The sequence below is a fragment of the Kwoniella shivajii genome, chromosome 1 (assembly GCF_035658355.1).
Source record: "Kwoniella shivajii chromosome 1, complete sequence".
In the NCBI taxonomy this organism is placed as follows: Eukaryota; Fungi; Basidiomycota; class Tremellomycetes; order Tremellales; family Cryptococcaceae; genus Kwoniella; species Kwoniella shivajii.
In genome coordinates, this window is record NC_085908.1 from 2,344,767 (window position 1) to 2,366,989 (window position 22,223).

The 22,223-nt window shown below is 42.9% G+C and overlaps 8 protein-coding genes across 8 annotated transcripts; 4 read left to right on the forward strand and 4 right to left on the reverse strand.

The window, feature by feature from the left end:
- Positions 1-296: 296 nt before the first annotated feature.
- IL334_000877 (uncharacterized protein) lies at positions 297-2,481 on the forward strand (the record flags this gene model as incomplete). The annotated part of the gene is made up of 10 exons (XM_062932639.1): positions 297-501; positions 584-847; positions 915-935; positions 992-1,172; positions 1,248-1,474; positions 1,541-1,593; positions 1,659-1,760; positions 1,822-1,916; positions 2,023-2,236; positions 2,308-2,481. The coding sequence occupies 10 exons, from the start codon at positions 297-299 to the stop codon at positions 2,479-2,481; spliced, it is 1,536 nt and encodes a 511-aa protein (XP_062788690.1).
- Positions 2,482-3,324: 843 nt separating this feature from the next.
- On the forward strand, positions 3,325-6,456 carry IL334_000878 (uncharacterized protein; the record flags this gene model as incomplete). Its single annotated transcript, XM_062932640.1, has 11 exons — positions 3,325-3,445; positions 3,553-3,714; positions 3,796-3,864; positions 3,941-4,164; positions 4,277-4,889; positions 4,963-5,054; positions 5,124-5,494; positions 5,550-5,588; positions 5,653-5,762; positions 5,839-6,055; positions 6,198-6,456. 11 exons carry the CDS (start codon positions 3,325-3,327, stop codon positions 6,454-6,456), a joined length of 2,277 nt encoding a protein of 758 aa, XP_062788691.1.
- Positions 6,457-6,776: 320 nt separating this feature from the next.
- Positions 6,777-7,941, reverse strand: IL334_000879 (uncharacterized protein; the record flags this gene model as incomplete). Its single annotated transcript, XM_062932641.1, has 3 exons — positions 6,777-7,115; positions 7,231-7,584; positions 7,696-7,941. 3 exons carry the CDS (start codon positions 7,939-7,941, stop codon positions 6,777-6,779), a joined length of 939 nt encoding a protein of 312 aa, XP_062788692.1.
- An 846-nt stretch (positions 7,942-8,787) lies between these two features.
- IL334_000880 (uncharacterized protein) lies at positions 8,788-10,651 on the forward strand (the record flags this gene model as incomplete). The annotated part of the gene is made up of 8 exons (XM_062932642.1): positions 8,788-8,821; positions 8,878-9,009; positions 9,086-9,243; positions 9,339-9,505; positions 9,586-10,000; positions 10,092-10,216; positions 10,315-10,378; positions 10,481-10,651. The coding sequence occupies 8 exons, from the start codon at positions 8,788-8,790 to the stop codon at positions 10,649-10,651; spliced, it is 1,266 nt and encodes a 421-aa protein (XP_062788693.1).
- Positions 10,652-10,840: 189 nt separating this feature from the next.
- On the reverse strand, positions 10,841-11,370 carry IL334_000881 (uncharacterized protein; the record flags this gene model as incomplete). The annotated part of the gene is made up of 2 exons (XM_062932643.1): positions 10,841-10,942; positions 11,092-11,370. 2 exons carry the CDS (start codon positions 11,368-11,370, stop codon positions 10,841-10,843), a joined length of 381 nt encoding a protein of 126 aa, XP_062788694.1.
- A 2,428-nt stretch (positions 11,371-13,798) lies between these two features.
- On the reverse strand, positions 13,799-14,038 carry IL334_000882 (uncharacterized protein; the record flags this gene model as incomplete). The annotated part of the gene is made up of 1 exon (XM_062932644.1): positions 13,799-14,038. The coding sequence occupies one exon, from the start codon at positions 14,036-14,038 to the stop codon at positions 13,799-13,801; it is 240 nt and encodes a 79-aa protein (XP_062788695.1).
- Positions 14,039-15,264: 1,226 nt separating this feature from the next.
- IL334_000883 (uncharacterized protein) lies at positions 15,265-16,941 on the reverse strand (the record flags this gene model as incomplete). The annotated part of the gene is made up of 5 exons (XM_062932645.1): positions 15,265-15,896; positions 15,951-16,104; positions 16,155-16,591; positions 16,655-16,760; positions 16,840-16,941. 5 exons carry the CDS (start codon positions 16,939-16,941, stop codon positions 15,265-15,267), a joined length of 1,431 nt encoding a protein of 476 aa, XP_062788696.1.
- A 346-nt stretch (positions 16,942-17,287) lies between these two features.
- Positions 17,288-21,156, forward strand: IL334_000884 (uncharacterized protein; the record flags this gene model as incomplete). The annotated part of the gene is made up of 11 exons (XM_062932646.1): positions 17,288-17,801; positions 17,869-18,175; positions 18,235-18,571; positions 18,640-18,861; positions 18,916-19,425; positions 19,499-19,907; positions 19,974-20,341; positions 20,459-20,616; positions 20,686-20,803; positions 20,873-20,912; positions 20,984-21,156. 11 exons carry the CDS (start codon positions 17,288-17,290, stop codon positions 21,154-21,156), a joined length of 3,156 nt encoding a protein of 1,051 aa, XP_062788697.1.
- Between the last annotated feature and the right edge of the window lie 1,067 nt (positions 21,157-22,223).

Genomic DNA, 22,223 nt, shown 5'->3' on the forward strand with positions numbered 1-22,223 from the left:
GGATGCAAATTGCAATAGACAGCGGCACGGACCGCCGGATGATATCTATGCCGTCATTGACGAGAGATGGGAGATTGCATTTTGGAGGATGTGATAGCTCTTCAAGTATAGATACGAGTAGTGTATGAAAAGGAATGAACAAAACTTGTCAACCTTTGACGTACACAAATACTACTGTATCTTCATAATCTCCAGCACCACATCTTCGTACTTGCGTGGGAGAACATACTGGACTACGTTCACCAAGAATCTCATCTCGCAATCTATATTTCCAACATCTTCTGTCTTCCGCCAACATGCCCGCGCTTGTTATACGTACAGCTCTCAGAGCAGGGCGATCAGCTGCATTCAAGAACACAAAATCCCAGGCAATACTGCTGAATAGAACATCTGCAAGATACAATTCTTCATTCACTACACCTGAAACGCCGCCTACCCCAACGCCGAGTCAACAGCTATACACGCTCAATGAAATAGATAAACTCACGACTTCGATAGCTCGTAAGTATGCTGGGTCTCTTCACTTCACTAGGCTTGAGTGCTTGATGTACTCAGATCCAAGCTGACGCTCGACAATACTCAGAATCATCCACTGGACCAATACACCACCTTTCTCCCCTTGTCATGCGTGCACTACCAGCTCCTTGGCTATCATCATCATCTCCAGATCTCGCTTCACAGGGTGATACGACTTCAGCGGAACCTCATACACAGCCTGAACAACCAATAAGCGAGGAAGAACTACTCAGACCCAGACACATGAGTGAAAGTTTTACAAGCTTTGATTTACCACTGGCTAGTGATGCGAAATTGTATGAGAGATACGTTAACACCTCTGGAGGATTCAGTAAGTCCCTTTGAACTGCGTGGGATGTCTGTTTGATCTCTGACTAATCATTCCCTCATTGCCGCAGGAATGGGCAAGTTGCTGGAACGTACGTACCTTATTTCGTTTTGCGCGCCGGATCTGTGTTCATTTGCGTCATTATAGATCTCGATTCGTTAGCAGGAGCTGTAGCATATCGCCATTGTTTGCCCACACCTAAATCTGCACGAAATAGTGATTCTGCCCAAGCTTTTCACGACGTATCGTCTAGAGCTGGATTGTACCTGGCCACAGCTAGTGCAGACAGGTTGGATATGTTCGGAAGGTTGAATAGGGAGAACGTCAGGTAAGCTATGCAGTGGACATGCCCAGGTCTACTTGGTATGAATAAAAGCTGATTTGATTGACTTCATGGTTCTAGGGATCTTAAATTCTCAGGATTTGTTACTTGGACAGGTCGATCATCCCTTGAAGTAGTAGTCAAGATGGAAGGACATAGACCTTCGGATTCACCCGGCCAGTTCCAAACACTAATGCTAGGTCGGTTCGCTATGGTATGTCGAGATTCAAGAACACATAAAGCAAGACAGGTGCCAAGGTTGTTAGTGGAGAGTCAGGAGGAAAAGGTGTTATGGGCGATTGGTGAAGGTGAGTCAAGCTGTATCGGGCTTCCAAGCGGGTCAGATAGCCAAGTTGATGACACAATGATCATAGAACATCAGAAGAGACGTAAGACGAGTGCTATGAATGCTCTGGATAAGGTACCGGTGAGTCTCCACTGTGTGACCAGGGCATTCTTCTGTATCTGACTTAATGGTCTCCGCCATATCAGCCTTCATCAGAAGAAGCGGAGGAATTACACAAGTTGATGCTTCTAGTATCCACGAAGGAGGAAGTTGACGGAGAGAAATTGGTTCCTATGCAGGACACGGAGGTAAGCTCCCCATCCCATTCATATCTCTTGTCGAAATCAGCTGACAATACGTCCGGATTAGATACAAACCGTGCAATTGATGTTCCCTCAAGATAGAAATCTGCATGGAAAGGTATTTGGAGGTATCTTGATGCGATTGGTGAGTGAAAACCCCGCGTTGCCCTCGTCAAGTTGTACTGACCGAATCTTTCATAGGCTTTGTATGTATCTGTGTATACAAAAATGTGTATTGCTACGATTGTGCGCTGACATTTCTTGCCAGTGAACTGTGCTTTACCAATGCTGCACTATTCTCACAAGCCCCAATGCGATTTTTAGCTTTAGATCAAATCACTTTCCGATTACCGGTACCCATAGGTGCTGTGTTGAGATTATCATCTAAGGTGGTCAAGACTACTAAGCCTCACGACGGACCTGATGGCGAAGCTAAAGTACATATAATGGTCACAGCTGAAGTGGAAGAGGTTGACACTGGAGTGAGTAAACTACCTGAAATCAAATCCTTAAGGATGCTTAGGCGATTTAATACTGATACGGATTATGATAGGTACGAAGGGAGACTAATACTTTCTTCTTCACCATGGCCAAAGAAGACCATGAACCTATAGGTAGAAGTGTGATACCCTCAACATATGTAGAAGCAATGCATTATCTTGAAGGAAAGAGGAGGATAGAAGTCGGTGATGAGATGAGAAGCTTATATCAAGCCGGACAATTGTAGTAGTTTGCGATCATTGTGTGCTGTAATCATGCATCGTTTCACCTGTACTGCTTGGTCGTGTACCGTGATTCTTCCTGAACAAAGGGAGAATGAAGAAGGATTGAAGGAATGGAAAGGTTTTTGATTGAACGCCACTTACCTCCATACAATAGCCAGGATGAATTTCAACGTAAATGAACCAATTTTACGTGTTTTGACAATTGTACAGCAGCGTGTTTCATCATCATCTAACAGTTCATCATATTTGGCATTCTAACAATAATTCTTCCCCCCATTATATCACCTAGTATCGGTCGTGTCCAGACATCCTCGTCCTCAGCTCACACAAGTTTTCGTACGGGAAGATACGGCAGGTCACGCAAACTTTCAGCATTTACGAAATACGAGGTACCGAATTCCATACTGGATAAAGTTGAAGAGGTACCGACAGGCTCAAAAAGAACCGAAGGGAGATTGGACGGATTTTACTACTCGTCACGTCGGTCATCAAGGCTCAGAGACTAGCAAAGAACCTAGTGGGAAGGACATTGATTCCCTTCCTCATCAATCACATACATATACCGATTATTCAGTGAAAGGTATCTTCAACAGGAAATCATTTAAACAACAAAAGAAGTTTACCAACATCAACATCATTCAACTTGACTGTGTATTAGCTTCCTTCCCTCAAGTATCATTCGGTAATCATAGAGATATCTTCTTATCGTCACCTACCTTGCAATACACAGCATCTTCACGGTCTCCCATCCTCTTAAATACATCGCTACACGTCCTACCCTCCCTGCTCAGCTGTGATATAAGTTCGACGAAGGTTGTATCTAGGTCAGAAGACCTGCTGACGCGATGTCAGTAACGTCTCCCATATCTGCTAGTCCAGGACTGTCACTACTAGAATGGGATGAAGCTGCCGTTCAGTCCTACTTGTCTGATCTAGGTTTAGACAAATATGAAGATGTGATATATGGTATGTTCAGTTGCATCTTTTCCCACCTAAGATCCGACTTATCGTGAGATGCCCTCAGGGGTAAAAATCGAGAGATGACTGACTAACGAGCGTTGGTTTGTATCTAGAACACGGAATAACAGGGGATGTACTCTCAGTGATGGATCATTCTGCTTTACAAGATTTAGGTATGAACAGTTTAGGTCATAGGTTGAATTTGTTAAGAGCTGTCTGGGAATTGAAGAAGGATCAAGGGATTGAATTTGGTGAAGATGATTGGAAGCCTCAAGGTGAGCTAGGAGGACAACTCAGCTGATTTATGGCAAAGAAAAATGAAGAAATAAGCTGATCGCATGGATATCTGATTGTAGAGGCCGAAGAAGCTGAGAAAGTGATGCAGAGCAGTGTTGAGAGATTGTTGGATCTAATAATGGAACAACGTGAGCTGTCCTTCAGCTCTTCAATTTCTGAGGTACCGCAGCTGACAACCATACCGTTGATGAATACTGGCTGCAGACGAACGCCTGATACATCTAGAAAAGGAACAAGGAAGAATGTTATTTGCTTTAGAGGAAAATGGGATACCGATACCCATCCCAATTCCAATACCGCCAAATCCAGCAGATGGAGAAATTCGCGGTATACCTGGTATGGATGGTAAAGGAAATCTAGGTAGAATAGGTAGTCTGAGGGGGAGAGAAGTCAAAGAAAGGACTATTGACAACGAGGAAAATGGAGCTGTGAGTTTTGTTTCTCCCGTTTGCATCCTTCGTATCACCGCCCTTCAACAATATCCAAGCTCTCCGCTCAAAATCAACGGGAAGCTGACTATTCACCTCACGTCTTCCCTAGGGTCCCAGCCGAACGCGACGTGCATCGGCAACATTCCCACCTTCCCTCGCTTCATCCACAAATACCAATACCAATACAAATACAAATGCGCCGGTCGCTCCTAATACTTCTGATACCCCTACCTTCCAGGATAGCTTCACTCCAACGACTGTAACATCTTCGTATCCTTTCGATTCGCCATTAGCCCAGATTAGAGGAGAAGAGAAGGACAGAGACAAATCGCACAATGGAAATAGACCACAACCAATACAACCACCACCAATGGCTAGAATGATATCTGGTCCAATATCAAGTTCAAGTTTAACTTCACCGCCTCCTTACCCATCACATTCACAATCACAATCACTTATACCGCCTAAGTCACTCGGTCAACCCATTTCGTCATCAGGAACAAGTCCGACACCTACACCTATACCATCAGGATCTGGTTCAACTTCAGCACCATCAGATAAAGCGAAATCACAAGCTAATGCAGAAGCTAGAAGTGCAGCTAAATCATTCAGAGTTACCTTGGAAGACCCTTGTTGGAAAGTTCTTCCTGCTGCTCTAAAGAAGTATAAGATCAACGATGATTGGAAGTTGTACGCATTATTCATATGTTTCGATAATACCGGTAAGTGTCACAGCCCAGATCTCCAGACCGCAAGTGCTTACGTGAACTGGTTTGAATGACAACGTTTCCTCAGAACGATGTTTGAGCTATGACGAGAAACCATTATTACAATTTCAGAAACTGAAGGAAACTGGTCACAGACCTGTATTCATGCTTCGCCATATAGTGAGTCTATATTTCTCGAGCGACGCAAAGGCAGATCACAATTAAGCAAGACCTGTCGCAACATCACAGAAAGATATACGGTCACCTATAGCAGTTGCTCAACAGAAACAAGCTCAAAAACTTGGTCTTCCAGCTAATTCCACGGTTAACCTCTTGCCTAAAATCAAACCGTCTTCAGATACGTCAATCTCACCTACGAAAGCAACCTCCTTACAACCGGGAGCGAACAGAGGAGATGACGGGAATACTCCAAACGGAGGAGCTTTCCCAGAATTACCTAGTCCAGGATTGAAAGATGGTGAAGGTGCATCAAATTCAACGTCCACCCGACATCCGGCCGCAAGTGGACAAAACAACTTAGCTCCTGGGCAATCGACCGGTACGATGATCGACAAGGATGGAAACGTCATTAATGTAGCTTATGCAGTCGCTATATATCCGTGAGCTGTCATTGTTATCTTTGTAAGAGAAAGGAGCTGACAAAAGAGCAAATAGGTATATCGCTGATAGACAAGACGAGTTCAACGTTGCTGTGTGAGTTGATCACTTCCGGATTGAGGCAAAATTGCGACAATCACTGACCCTGAAGATGAATCAGTGGTTCCACGTATGTTATCTTGTCAAAAGCGAAAGGGTGGTACATAGTACAAAAGGACCCAGATGGTTTAGGTAAATCGACAGATAATACTCAAGGATGGGTACCAGCTGGTGAGTACACTTAAGATGTCACAAACCATGCAAAGATAGTCGGTAACTATGGTCTGATGATGGCTACGCCAAACAGGATGCCTTCTCGAGCTATCTCAGCCTATATCCTTAGTGAATCCCTCCGTATCAGGTGAAATAGCCATTTATCCTGGATTGTCACCACTCCCACCAACAGCTATTATCTCATCAAGTTACGCTGGTAACGTTCTGATGGATTATGAGGCGAAAGGTGATGCCGAATTGAGTCTGAAGGAGGGTGACAGAGTTAGAGTGTACAAGAAGTATTGCCACTGGTGAGTGAAGTGTCATATCAGGCTCTTTTCAACAATGACATAAAAGCTTATTGTGGATTATATTCGGTAGGAGTTATACGTTAGTCGGTTCCAATCCATAACGCATTCTGCCCGTATGCACAGCTGATTGTTTCCCTTATAGCATAAAATCAGAAACAGGTGAGAGGGGTTGGGTACCAGCATGGTTTGTAGGTAAAGCAACCATTGAACCAAATCAAAACCCGAATCAAAACCCGACGTCCTCTTCAGCTACCACACCTACACCAAATAATGGGAATCAGGATCACAGAGTCGCGGCTGGAGACGCAGAAGAACGATTGAAAGATGATATAACGCCCACGCCAACCCCGTCAACTGTAACGACTGAGCATCATCATCCTGTAGAAGGCTACAAAATATAAACCAGCAGTCAACACGAGTCGGGAACGGATAGGATGTTCATAATATGTGTATTGTTTGTAATTACGACTCAAACGAAACAATGTCGACGGTCCACATTCACATTCACATTCACGTGTCACTCATTTAATTTATCCCATTATGCTATAGATACTTGCTGTTTTAGATATCTTGACACATGCATACTCTTGGTCAGTACACTTTCGCTATCTCGAAATTGCGTATGATTCTATATCTGGTAGAAAGCAAACTGAACAATGGACGACTCGTTGTCTGCCATTTCTATTTATCTATACTATATCTTTCTCCCTTATAGACCACTTTACGCGTTTAAAGTACCTGTGCCAAACTCAAAAGCTTCACCTATAATCTTTACTTTCCCATCATCTAATCTCAAATGTAATTCACCCCCTCTTGAACTCAGTTGATGTCCTATAATAGTGATCTGAAAGGTATCATCTTCACGTAATTCCTTTGGAAGGTATTTATATGCTGGTGAAGCTAAATAGTATCCTGCTAAATAAGCATGACTTGAACCTGTTACTGGATCTTCATCGATTCCTAAACCGGGTCCAAATACCCTTGAATTGATATGTAATTCCTTTGAAGTAGATCTGGATGAATCAACCTGAGTGACTACCATCGAATCTGCGACTGCAGCCTGTAACATCCATTGAGTGATCGTATCGTCAGCTCCTGTCCATATTAGGCAATGCTATTAGAACTCGGGTTTTGATCGTTGGAGGCTCTAGCCATAGGATGACGGATGAACTCACTAAACCTTTATGGTTAACTTTTAAACCTTCCACATCCACACTTTCATCTAATTGAATGATCAAACTTCTTCTACTACTGAATAAACAATCTGATACACCCAAAATACCACCCGATTCAACCCCCAGTGATTTTGATAAAAGTTTGATTTCATCTTCATTACCTCTTATCCCACATTTTGAAAGTGTTTCTTTAGATAAACCAGGTAACGAGATTTCTACTTGTTTTTCGCCAACTTTGGAAGCAGTCAATGTACCACTCCATTTGGTTTCGAATTCGATTCTTTCAAGATTCGGATATTGAAGAAATAGCGTTTGAGAAGTAGCTAATGTCGCATGACCACATAATTCAATTTCCTTTTTCGCAAGGGTTGCCAAATCGATATCAGTCCATCATAACCTTTTTTTTCCCTTATCAAGGAGTTTGATCGTTGATCTGTATTATGTATTATAGCTCGTGATACTCACTGTTTCAGGTGTGAACCATCTCAAATACCACTTACCATCCTTACCATCTTCATCGAGTGATATAGGTACCACATATGCCGTTTCTGAGTAATTGAAATCTCTAGCTACTAGCGTCATCCACTTATCATCTTTGGATCTAACATCATTCGAATCGGGGAAAATGACTACGGACGCTTGATTACCGCTGTGTAGATTTGATTCCACTACGAAAGCGTTCAACAGATGAAATGGAAGAGATGTGGTCATTCTTTCTGGTCGACAGGATTGATGATCTGCTTCAACGAGGTATTTGACAGAATATTACTGAATTCACCCAGATCAACGACAGTATAAATACGTTTCAAGCTTATCGCAAATCGTAGTGATATCTGAACATTCGAGTCAACTTTAGTCTGCATGTTCTGCTCTGCTCACGCCATCGAGTCCTATAATTATAATGTACCACATGTATGTTTTTCGGCAGAATCCAATGGCTTTTGTATCTGAACAGAGAACAGGAGTGTACTTGAATGCATTCTTCGAGTCGTTATCGGCTAATATATATGAGTACTGTAATTGTGATACACAACAACACGTGAATGCCATGTGCAGAATCTGCTCGGTCTTCTTTCTTTCAGGACTGATCGAAGAAAACCGAGCTAAATCGATCGCTACGAGTATATAATTAGGATTATCATACACACAGTCCCACTTGAGGCACAGGAAAAACAATCAGATTGTGTTGGGAAAAGAAGAACCGCAACGATCTATTCTCTTCCTCTCATCTGAAACCAAGGTCTGCTTGATTCAAGATGCGAGTGTAAGATCATAGAATGGCCGCCGAAACGCTTGCATGTTCCCATTGAAATTGTCGTAAAACGGCTTGCGTGAATTTGCTATCTTGGTAGAATCAGGAACTGACTCCCACTATACGGCATATCATAACGTACAACAGGTCCTCCCTTATCCCCTTTGTCCCCTTTCTTCCTTTCATTCACTTCGTTCATTTCATTCTATATCATCGACAGATCTTGATAGTCTCCGAAAAAACAATTCGACCAATCTGATCTAAATCATCTTACATCTCTTGCCATATTCCAGAGACTGTCTCCAATGTCAGAATACAACAACATCGTTATCATCGGAGGTGAGTCATCGACTTCTTTTTGGCCCGTTAGCTCATTGCTCATAATCTTCGTCTAGCCTCTCATGCGGGTCAAGGACTGGCCAACTACCTTTCACCCGAGTTACCCACTACACACCGAATTATCCTCATCGATGCGTTAGATTACGCTTTCTGGCCCATCGCAGCTCTGAGAGCTGCCGTCGTTCCAGGTTAGCACAGCATCTCCATCATATTCCAGGACTATGCTCAATAAGTGGAAATCGCTAACGACGTCTCATGATCCAGGATGGGAAAAGAAGATCACTGCACCTCTCAGCCAAGAGACAGTCTTTCCTTCTGGATCGATCCATCGCGTTGTAGCTCCCAACAAGGTGCTCGACCTCAAAGCAAATTCAGTAGTTCTAGAAAACCCTTTTGAAGGTTCAAACGAAGTCCCTTTCTTCGTAAGTGGTCAGGCCTATCTGTTTCGTCTCACTCTGTATAGACCTCTGGAATGAATTTTCCCTTGTGCTGGCGAATTTGACACCTCCTCATTTAGAAATGTATCCTCGCTACTGGTGCTCAGCAGCCCTCTCCTATGAGACCCGCTGTCGACTCCTCAAGAAAAGAATACGAGGAAGCTCTCATCAAGACTCAGGGTGAAATAAAAAACGCAAGTAAGATCGTTGTGGTCGGTGGCGGTGCAGTCGGTCTCGAGATTGCAGGGTGAGTTTCTTTTCTTATGAAAGCTAAAATGACATATGCTTCAAGGAATACTAGCTGATGCTCATTTGTCAATGTGATAGGGAGATCCGATCTGCTCATCCCGATAAGGCTATCACCGTTGTTCATTCTTCCTCTCACGTCTTGAACCCTACAGCCAACGCTCCCGATCCAAATGGAAAAGCTCATTCATACTCTTCTCCACCTACTGCACCCAAATTATCAGTAACATTAGAAAAGGTTTTGAAGGAAATGCAAATTGACGTTATACTTTCTGATAAGGTTCAGATCCCAGCTTCTCAGAGTTCTCCCGAAGATTGGTCAGGTTCATTTGGCGCTCAAGATGGTGTCAAGGAAATCAAATTGGAAAGTGGGAAATCATTGGAAGCAGATTATGTCTTTGTTAGTGTTGGAAATAAACCGAACGTATCTTTAGTAGAGAAAGTCGATCAAGGCGCCGTAGTATCTGGATTAGTCAACGTTGATGACTATCTTAGAGTAAGTAGATTCTCTCATATCTTTTCATAATCCTTCGGGAGATATCGACAAGGAGCCGGGGCCAGCTAAAACGTTTCGGTTTTCAAAATAGGTAAGATCAGATACTCCCAACTCTATCCTCACCCAAAACTACTACGCTATAGGTGATTGCTGCTCGACACCAGGTTGGAAAACTGCCATGGGAGCAGATCAAGATGCTAAAGGTTGCTCTATCATGTAAGTACTCATCGTTCTTGATGTTTTCCCGTCCTATATGCCTGTATAAAGAATGAGGAAGTATGAGTGACTTTAGCTGATGATGTCTGTCTTTCAAGCATTGCTAACGAAGCTAAGGGTAAAGCAAACAAGAAATACGTTAGACCAGCTTTAGCAGCGATGGTGAGTTGCTTTCCCATTTTTGATCTTCTTTAATGGAGGGAACACAGCACGGCAGTATGGTTGAGCACAATTGGACGTTTGCTGATATCTGAGTGTTATCAGATGATCCCCTTGGGTCCTGCTAGAGGTGCAGGTACTTTGACCTTCCCTTTAGTGGGAACATGGCAAACACCTCAAGCAATGGTTAAAGCAGCCAAAGGAGCGAATCTATTACTTGATCAATTATTCTATCCCAGATTCAAGGGACAAACAAAGGTCACAGGGGGTATGTAAATATCACTATAGTCAGTCGTATTAAGTATATTTTGGAGTATAGGGAAGCGGTATGACAATTTATAAAGTATGTGCATAAAATCCAATCACTAAATGAAAGTCTCGAGAACTAGCTGGCATATATCCCCCGAGACTGTTTATCGTCATCATCATGTCCTTGTACCAGCTGCGTACTGGTTGGTTCCGTGTCTACTGAGTATCACCTCTGATGGCTTTACAAGCTTTATCTCGCAAATTTCCTTTCCTTCCTGATTGAGTAGCGTTTTTAAGCTGCAACTTTGTGAGTCCGAACTGAGCAGCACCGACAATATCGTCAGCATGATTCTCGTCAGCACATCTATTCAACAATTTTACTCGAATCAAAAAACATCGCTGTCACTGGGTTGAATCAAGTCCTTCGGAGGCAAGATGAAATCGAATTTCGGGAATTGAGGGCTCACCTCTGCACAAAGCTCTTCGATATTAGCAGCTTTCATACCCAATGAAAAGATCTTTTCGAGAAATCTCTCCTTCTTCTCTGGAGTCCAAGTACTATCGTTATTCTTCGTCTTGCTATCAGGTGAAGGAGTTTGAGAACCAGTAGTTGATGCTCCTTTATAGGCGGATTTGGGCTTCTTGGCGATGGGAGTATGTTGGTTCAAATCAGGCTTGATATCGACCATGTTTGCAGAAGGGGCTGGAGTGGACGGAGGAGAAGATGTAGAGGATGTCCGTTTCATTTCAAACCGAGAGGGTTGGATTCTAAGATTGCTGGCTAATGGAGAGAAGGGACGATTAGGAAACGGTAAAATTGATATCTCGTCAGCCCAATTCAATCTCAAGCGTGCGCCTAGGGAACTGAGACGACTAATTGATGTTATAGAAGCAGAAGGTAAGCGAAGTAGACTTGCAGAGCTGACAACTCGACTGTAGATCTGTATGGGAACGATACATGTACCGGTATATGCAGAAGAGAGGCGTGCAACATTACAAAAGTGGATTGATCAAAGTTTTTGTGCGTCGACAAGGAAACAACCATTTGACGACAAATGAAACGCTGCCTTTTTTGCAGCTTTGATCCGAAAGCAGTGGTTCAGATAATACACATTGAGACTACCGGAGCTGACGTGATATTCACCATTTTGGCTGTTCATGGTGGACTTCATAGCCATCTTACCTTGTTCATCACCACTTTATTAAAAACTGGAAGAACGCTGAAGATGGCAGGGCTTTCGAAAGGGCGTACTAAATAGGCGGGGATGGGTTAAATGCCTCACGATCTGTCCTTCTCTGAAGTAAAGTACGTCTGAGCATGACTTACTGTGTTTCACCCGTGGAGCATGTCTGAATTTGTGTACATTCACATATATAATATTATCTCGACCACTGGGAGAGATGCACGGGAATGAGATCACTTCAGAAGTCATGAAAACCATTCTGCTAAATACTGTATGCCGCTAATCAAGATCGTCTTCTTTCCTGTCTTCGTCAGAGACACGCCCAGGGTCTCTCAGATCAAAGCAAGATGAAAGCCAGGACGCGGGGCTCTGGAGTAGCGTGGTTGTGCGAGTAGATGGTCGCTGTGACATCGTGGTGGCGGCTTCTAACATGTCTTTTTCTAAAGATCTCATCATTTCAAGTTCTTCAGCGTTCAGTTCTGAGTCGGCTGAGTTTCAGGATTGTGATCAGCTTACTGTATACCTCATCGCAATCAGATTCAAGAGAGAAATTACACCCTTACCAGTAATTTGGTCCGCGGTAAAAACAGCGTGTGGTGGAGAAACAGAGGATCCCGCGATGCGATAAAAATCTGTGATTCTACCATGCAGTTTGCTAATCTTGCTGGCGACTTCTGTCTGGTTTTGACTGATAATTAAGAGTTCGCCGCCAATGGCTGTCACTGTTTGAAACATTGCGGCAAAACTGTTGTTATCGCGATTGATCTCATCCGAATTTCTCTCAGTGGAGAGCTGCCCAAGTGTCTGTCTTATCAAGTCTCTTTGTTTCTGCAATTCAGTATGTTGTTTTGACCTAGCATTTTGTAGAGCTGTGTATTCTTTGCTCAGTGCATCCCTTCGTTAGGACATGCTGTTCCGAGTCAGTCCGTCAAACTCGTCCAAACTCTTATCAGTCCCAGGAGCGTCACTATTTCCATTGGCGTTCATTGTCAGTATACTGTACTAGTAGGCAGTGAAGCTATGTAATGTGTGTCCAGTAATTGAGGCGATTGCTGTAAGGTAGTGAATGTGTGAGTCTCATGGAGGTGTTTAGGGGAATTGGGGTTAGATTATGAGTTTCCATGTCGCCTTTTATCTCCGTATTGGGCGGTGGACGAGGACGAACGAGATGTTTTCGGGGCTTCTTATGTGTGCTGTACAATCTTGGAAGAAGCAAGGTTTCTTGATCGTACAAAAGACGATTTGAAATGATCGTCATCATTATCATGGCGAGTTGCTTCTACCTTTATACTTATCGCCCGCTTTATTTGTCTTCTTCTTTGACGAATAAAAGAGCGAAGCGTTTCGTCTTCGCGAAGAATGGTGAGACAGATCTGGACATTCAGTGCTTCTTTCGTGTGAAGGGAGCGACAGATTATCACACCCTTTCATTTCTTGCAACGAATACATCCTTTTAATCAGTAAGACAGTAACGAGAGCAGTCGGTTTCCTGCTGCTGGATTGTCATATATAGGAAAAGATCACATACCTGATCGCCGTGATTGGACAATCGGATTAAATTTGTGTATAGCATTCAATTTTGTACCATCAAGATGTTATATATGTACAAATCAATTGTATCCATATCTCTCTTTCTTCACTCAGTACGTGCCATGATCTGAATTTATCCCCTTAAAATCCTAGGTTACATCCCGTGGGCCAATGTAACCATCTTCTTTCTCAAATTCTGCTTATTAGGAACGAGTTGATCGATAAGTTGTCTCTTACTCATTCCGAGCTATGCAAACAAAAAGAGATACGCAAAGAAGGATCCGAATTTTCACGGTAAAAATGTGAAATACAGTAGTGTAATAACGTATCTCGTCAGCTCAGATATGACCTCAAACCTTTTCCCTGGCATTCGAGCGAGGATCATATAACCAGGACATAACCCACCTTAGAAGCGAGTTCATCCAAGTTAGCGTTCTTATATCCGACAGCGATAATCTCATCAATGAATTGATTTCTCTCCATCCCAAATCCCATTAGAAGGGTTTTCGGCTTTCGCCTTTTTGTTGGATTTGGGCGACTTGGCTGGCGATTCGCTAGTTCCATTCGACTTTCTTTTAGGCGTTGATGGGGTAATGGTAGAGCTTGATAAGACGTTGGGCTTTGAATCTTCTCGAGGAGAGTAGTTGGAATCCACATCAGTGTCGCTCTCAGAAGGAAGAGATGATGGTGAACGTTTCATTGTTTTAATTGCGACTTATGATTTGACTGTTCGGAATAATCAGCATTTGGTATAACACCTATTCCGAGCTCGTAAAAAGAACGTGAATGTAGATTGGGAGAGAGTCTGCATTCGATCTTACTCACGGAATATGAGAATACCTTGAATATGTCTAAGGATTTTCGACGAAAGGATACACTTCAGAATGATGTAAGAAATCAAGAATCGAAAGTTTCATTGAAGAGACCTATTTGGTTACCAATTTACATTATGCGCTGCGAACCAAGGGGAAAAGAAACCTGTTAGGGCGCAAATTTGACGATTCTCCTTTTACTTGACAACCAATCAGATGAGACTTCTCGTTGTAAGCTGACGAGAGATATGGATATTGTGACCTTTGGACTTGTACACAACTGCTACCACTTCAAGTCAGTTTGGAGGCATGCTACTATCTAAAAGCCTGGGTATATCAACTATGTAGATTGCATGACTTGTTCATTCTATGTAGATACGCTACGCCATCTACCTCTACCTATTCTTGAATAAAACTGTCTACCTGGAATTTCGATTCTTGAACCCTTCTCGAAGACAGCCACATCTTGTGTCCTAAAGTTACTTTCTGCCGGTGGTAAGCTGATTTACAATTTGACGCTTGTTCACCCCAGCCTATAGGGTATCTCGTCAGCTTTTATTCATATTTATTGGATTTATGATACGGCTGACTTTTTTAACCATATTAGTAGCTTTATATCCTATGGCTATAACTTCATCCACAAATCTTTCTCGCATCAAAATCCCACTCTCCCCCTTGATCGGCGAAAGATCTGTTATCAAGTTTCACATCTTTCTTTGGTTCTTTCTTTTTCTTTGAAGAAGGCGTACACGTCTTGTTATCGGGAAGCTCTTTTTCCTAGGTGGACGTATCTGGAGATGACGATCGTTCACGTTTAACTGAAGGAGCAGAGGATTTACGCATCGAGTGAGCTGACGAGGGCATGAGGACATATCGTCAATTTGAAGTGGGGTACACCGAAATGAAACTGGGATTTCACTTACTGTATCTTATTGGATATACTCCTGTTCTTCAAACACTAGATTCCGGAAAAGCTCAGTCAAAGTCAGATGAAATACAAGAGCAGAGAAAGAATAAAAGGTTAAATCAGGAGATTTGCGGTCACTCACGTTTCCAAGCATTTCATCGATCAAAAGTCCCACTATTGCGCCCTCCTCATCTGAAATCTCTTATATCATCCTTTCCAATACCTCCACCAACTCATCGGACCACCTTTCAGCACTTCAAACCATACTTCTTCGACTACCAACGCCTTCAACCAATGCATACTTTTGTCAGGCTTTACTCCTCTTCCTATACGGCAAAGCTGCCATTCATGCCACGTAGTTGAGATTCCTGCTCCTACCAATCTGACTCCTCCTTTACTGGAGCTTTGGGTTGGGGCTCCCAACATTGTTTTCATCAGCTCTGAACCCGGAATACCGTATCCTCCTACGACAGCTTCCATTTCATCGACATCCCGGTTTAGTATGATATTTGTTGGTAGGTGAGGATCAAGACACGCTGGTCTTCCCATTCCGACCAAATCACATGCTCTGTCCAGTAGCGAAGAAGCTATCAAAGAGCGATCATGAAGACCTCCAGTTAGGATTATAGCTGGGCCGTTTGGAGGTAATGACAGAAAGGGTATTAATGAAGTGGTGAAATGTGCAAACAGTGATTGCCTCGATGAAGAAGGCGATTTTAGCGTTTCAGGTGATGCGAAAGCTGGTTGAGAATACGTTCCACCTGATACCTCTATGATATCAAGCAATTTCCACGAAACAAGACTTTTGACGATGTCGGCAGCTTGTGATTCATCGAGACCTGAAGAAAAGTATCAGCACACATCGTAATGACAAATAGAAGGTAAGAACGTACCTCCCTCAACGAAATCAGAGCAATTGATTTTGACTGCTTTGATAAATCTCTTCTCGGTATTATCCTGAATACCTTTCAGTATGAGATAGAGTAAATGAAGGCGTATCGGCACATCACGGGGTACATCAGGCAGTGGTTTGGGCTTAGGGTTGGTCTGCCAGAATGTCATTATGTGCCAACAGAAAGAGTCAGAGTGAAACTCACAAGGGGTGATAAGTATTCAGCAAGTAAGTAGCCATGAGCAGAATGAATTTGTACACCATCCCATCCAGCTTTTTCAGCAAATACAGCGCCTTCCACAAATTTGTTGCCTATCTCTACCCATTCTTTGACGTTTTCAATTTGACGAGATTTGGTAGGCCAAACTGCATGTTCCCATATCCAGCCCATCAACCCCTCAGAAACGCTAGGTCGAGCTGAGCAAGGTCCAACAGCCGCTTCCCAGGGAAATCGAGAAAGGTTGATCGTGGATGATGATTGTAATCCAGGATGCGAGATTTGCATCAGTAACAAGGGAGGGGAAGAAGAAGCGTTGTGGACAGCAGAAGCAAGTTTGATGTAGGCTGATAACGTATCAGGATGAGGAGACAAGGTGAGGTCATGCGGTGATGCGAGATGACGGCAATCAATCTGGACATTTCCTGTGAAAGCAATCTTTTGTTTAGGTTGATTCGATTAGACAATGCGTAAGAGTCTCAGCTCACCAGATATGACGATACCCCATCCACCTTCTCCCCATCGCTTGTACAAGTTGATGTGTTCTTTCCTTGGTGGACCCCCTCCTAGGCCAATGCCTTCTGCCATTGCTGCCTGAACAGAAAGCAATAAGATCTTAGCTGCCTGTCAAAATCAAGAGGGAGTACCAGTCACCATAAACGTCGTCACTCACTTTGACAAGCCTGTTCTGAACTCCTACCCCATTGGGCAACGTCAAGGAAGAGTTGATTACTGCAATAGCATCGACTGGCCGAGAAGCTTTTAGATCAGCCATGACGTTATTATCAGGCTTTTTTGTGCCTCTCGACAGGCTTTGATTACCGCTTGGCTGGTCGACCTCGCTACTACAGCTTATTAATATCATTGACAATGTAGTAACATCTTGCAAACCATCAACAACGTCCATTAGATATATTTGGAACGCTCGAACCGCTCAGCGGGGCTCCTACATACAAAATTTGGTTCCGTAATTGTCGGTCTTTGCCACTTGTAGCTCAGCTCTATAAACAGAACATGTCTAAACCACAGTCCCAATTCCATTCGATTTCCTCTTTCACAACTTAATTCAGTTGTCATGTCTTGTTCTTCCTGATACTCAACACCCTATCAAATCAATCAAGATGGCGACAGAAGACGAGGCATTGGGATCCGTTGGTTCGTTTGGATTGTCAAGCGTTCTAGCTTCGGCAGGTATCGATATCAATTCACTTGGATCTTTCCTAGGTGAAGGATCAGGAACTTCCTCTAGGCAAATAGCTGAAATTGAAGCTGAAGACAATGAAGACAAATACGAAGACGATATCTCAGATGATGGATTACCAGCTGAAAATGATGAAGATACCGAAGCTAGAAAGAGGGAACAAGAAGCTAGAAAGAGAGAAGAGGAAAGATGGATTAGAAAAGGAATGGAATTAGCTATGGAAGCAGATAAAGGTAAAGGGAAAGGAAAATTAATGGATGGAATGGGTAAATCAAAGAAGGAAAAAGAATTAGATCAACTTCGTACAATATGGCCAGGATTCGAAAAGGGGAAAAGGTTAAGAATGAGTGAAATATTTTATGAAACTCCTGCAGATCGAAAAGCTATATTATTGCAAAAAAGAAAGAAGAGAAGATTGGAAAAGGGCAAGGAATGTGAGTGGATGGCTAAATACTTATCTCATCGAATCCTTTTACTGATACAACCGGTATCATCATTTAGTCACTTTTACCGTTGATCACACTTCTCTACCCAACTTACCAGCGACCTTTCTCCTTCCATCATTACCTCAATTGGAGATACTGTCTCCGGATGAACCAAATTATAAAGCTCCCATAGGATCGTATTTTGACAAGGAGTGGGTCAGAGAAGCGAAATCAAGAAGAAGGAGGGAAATGACAAAGCCACCCTCCGGGATGGAATGGACCGGTCAAGCAGACGCTTTTCCAAAGCACGCTTGGCAGGACGATTTGATGGGTCAGGCGTTGGAATTAGAGGATTGGGAGAAAGGTATAATAATGTGCTCTCTGTGAGTTTTGATCTGATTGGGATATATGATACATTGTATCTGATTAATCTGTGTTGCAGAAATCTGCCAGCGGTAAAGCCAATAGAACCGCTCGCACCCAGAAATGGAATACTGGATTCTGGTGATTGGCTTAATGATGTAATATGGGATGCGAGACGTGTCTCTCCTGATCTTTTAGAAAGTGAGGAAGAAGACATTCTGATCGAAGAATCCACCAGGAAAACTGTAACAGGGAAAGGTATAACACTACCTGTTATTACGAAATTGGATCCGTTCAACTTATCAAACGATCATTTGTATGAGCATTCTCGAGAAGCTAGATATAGGATCAGGCAGACATTCGGAGCTATCGAAGTCTTTCATTCAGGACCTGCTAAACAGCTACAACTTCCTTTCGTGAGTCCAGCTTATCTACCTCATTGAAATGTCCGCCTTCAAAAGCTAATGACATCCTCTCTGCATAGTACAAAACCACTTTCACGAAATCAGAAGCAAGAGCTTGGCATCGACCGGCCCTTCAATTTCCTACTGGTGTTACTTTCGGTTTCTCGAAACTCAAATCTAACCCTTCAGCATCCGTCAGCTCGAAGAAAAAACAGATTGTCGCCGACCCTTCAGAGAGGTTCAAAACAACGAAAGATCTAACTCTGACTGAAAAGGGCCCATATGTGTTATTTGAATTTTCGGTGAGCTGGTGAATCGTGAACGGAACCCAACATCAAAGCTAACCAAAGGTGTAGGAGGAATATCCACCCATCATGAGCAACTATGGTATGGGTACCACAATCGTAAATTATTATCGAAAAAAGGACGAGAAAGACGAGCATGTACCCAAACTTGACTTTGGACAGCCATCAATACTAAATCCCGGTGATGCTGAACCGTTCATGCTTGGTTATGTTGACCGAGGCGAAGTCACTCAAGTTATACATAACAATCTTCTTAGAGCACCTATATTCCGGCATACTCCCGAAACAACCGATTTTCTCGTTATACGCCAAACTGTAAACGGTCATTCCACGTTCAATCTGCGCGCCATCAGCAACATCTTCACCGTTGGTCAATCGGTTCCTAATGAATCTGAGATTCATGCTCCCCACGCTAGGAAAAACACGAATACTTCAAAAATGAGATTGATGATCATCGCTTGGTTGTTGATCACGAAATCGAAGCAAAAGAGATTTAAGATGTCAAAATTGTTGAAGTATTTCCCGGATCAAACGGAATTGCAAATGAGACAGAGATTGAAGGTCAAAGGAAATGTAAGCTTTCCTTTCTGAGATATGCCATTCAAATTTGAGCTGACAACACTTGCATAAACAGGAATTCCTCACTTTTGCTCGACAGCCTGGACCTAATCAAGGCTACTGGATGTTGAACCCGGAATACGAGTTCCCGTCTGATCGAAAAGAAGTATTGGAACTTTGTTCACCTGAAGCTGCAGCTTTATTCGAAGCGATGCAAGTTGGAGCCAGACACCTACATGATGCAGGTTATCACAAAACGGCTGAGGGCGGGCAAGAAGATGAAGATGAAACTGGACAAGATATAGAACAACAATTAGCTGTTTGGGAGACCACGCATAATTACAAATTGGCTGAAGCGCAAAAGGCCTGGTTAGTAGTTCATGGTGAAGGTGATCCAACCGGAAGAGGTGAGGGATTTAGTTTCCTAAGAGCAAATATGAAGAATTATTTCTTGAGAAAAGGTGAGACTGAACAAGGACGAAGACGTGAGTGACTATCTCTTATATACAAGAATCATTCAAAAGCTGAGTTCAGGTTCACTCAAAATGTAGTCGAAGCGGAAGCCAAAGCGGGTGGTAATGTGGTCAAAATCTCTAATGCCGAACAAAACAGAATTTACGAAGAAGAGAAAAGAAAAGTATGGGATCTCCAATGGAACTCGTTATCAAACCCTAATCCACCTGAGCTAAGAGCTGAAGAAGATGATGAAAGACCAATAACATCTACTCCTGCTGGATTGGGACCAAGGTTCAACAGAGATAGAGGCGACAGTAGAAGAGCTTTCTCAAGAGGAAATTCAGTTGCTACCCCAATGTATGCTGATTCTCCAAGAGAATCAAGTCCCGCTTTCAGTATGGACGGTGAATCTACTTATACTGGTAATCCTTCCGCTAATAAAGTACTAAGAATCAAAAGAAAAGTGAGTCGGACTTTTTCCAGATGATTGATGTAGGGTCGTTTTTCGCCTTTTCCTTTTCTCACGACTGGTTCTGGATTTACGTGAAGAGAGCTATGTCTGATCGCATTTTAACCACAGATCAAGGGTAAAGAACAAGTCGAAATCGTACGGGATCCAGCTGTCATATCAGCCTATTTACGAAAACTGGAAGACAAAAAACTGGAGTTCTATATGGAGAATGTCGATCAACTCGAGGCTACAGGTAATGAAGAAGATGACGAGATACGTAAAGCTGCGTGAGTTTCCAGTTCTCAGATAGATATCAATGGACAACGGATACTAAATGTGTGTTTTGGGTATATTAGATTGAGGAAGAAGATCGAACAATATAAATTGAACCAACAGAGGAGGTTGATGAGAAAGAAATACGCTAGTAGAACTTTAGATCCTGATAATGTCGATGGTGTAGATATGGAAGGAGGGGTAAGCTACTTCAGTCACTCAGTTTTGAGGTAGGGTGGATTGCTGATTTTGGTTGTGCATCGTTGACAGAAACGTAAATGTGGTGCATGTGGTCAGATTGGACACACCAGTGAGCCCTTGCTCTGGAATCGTTCTTCCTGCAAAGGTTGATAGCTGACCAGTCGGTTGTACGAATCATAGAGGCCAATCGGAACTGTCCAATGTTCAACGCTTCGGTGGCACCTTCGCCTTCCATGTCTGCAGGTGCCGCTACACCTTCAGGATTTGGAGGTTATACTCCTGTAGACACAATTGATAATGCTCCTACCCCTAGTACCTCTTTTAAGATTAGGTTGGGCGGTGGACAGAGGTAGTCCGAAGCATATTGCATTGTCTCCTTGGCGGAGATTCCCGTGAACCGGCAGCGGGAGCGGAAGAAGGATGAGAGGCAGATACTGTCATGATACCATGCTATCATGTTAATGAACCACGTGGTCAACGACGGTCAATAAAAGTGTCGAAGATGCCCAGCTGATGATTCTTACTGACTGGAAATCGAGTTCGCACGTAGCGTAATTCGTCATCTTTTCCTTGAACAGTGGAGTGGATTCAGACCTGAATCTCTTTCGTGGGAATCGAAAGGTGAATTGGCAACTTTAAGCTTTTGATACTACTACTCATGTAATTAGTCTCTCTTGTCTCCGCCTCCCTGATCGTGCTCTGTCGCGTACGCTGATATTCCTGAGAACATTACCCAGATCTCTCTTTCGGGTCTGTCACACTAACAATAATGAACTCATCGACGCGTCGTTTTCATGTCCTTACAAATGCAGTGCCAGTCATAGGAACAAAAGGAATACTCAGTTAAAACGTGAAACGCGTCGGTGCTTCCTGTTAATGAAAATTACCTCAAAAGGAAATACATACTTGATTAACCCCTTATGAAAACGTGGGAAACCAAAAGTCATGAGGGAGAGGGGCGCGTGCGTGCTTTTGCTGCTTTTACTTTTACTTCTTTCTTTTGGGGTGAAAACTGAATTGGACCAAAAGGAAAAATCACGAGATATCATTTATTTGAATCGAAAGTACACTGACGAAGAAGCATAAAGTCATCACGAACAAGAACATTACGATTCATCAAGAACACGTTAGACCTAAACATCAGTCTATGGTTGATAGTCATTCCTCTTTGACGAAGTACCGATAGAAGACATGATTCCAATTCGACATCGCAGATATTAGGCAACAATTCCAAGAATACTTCAATTGCAATTAACGAGAACGAGGTCCAAGCTTTTGAAAAATAGTGATAACAATAACAACGATAACCATAACAAACAACGTTGGATCATTCACACAAGGACAAAGGAGAGTAATAGAGAAAAAAGTTATTCATTGGATTGAATATACCTATATTCCCTTCGTCTCATCACATCACACA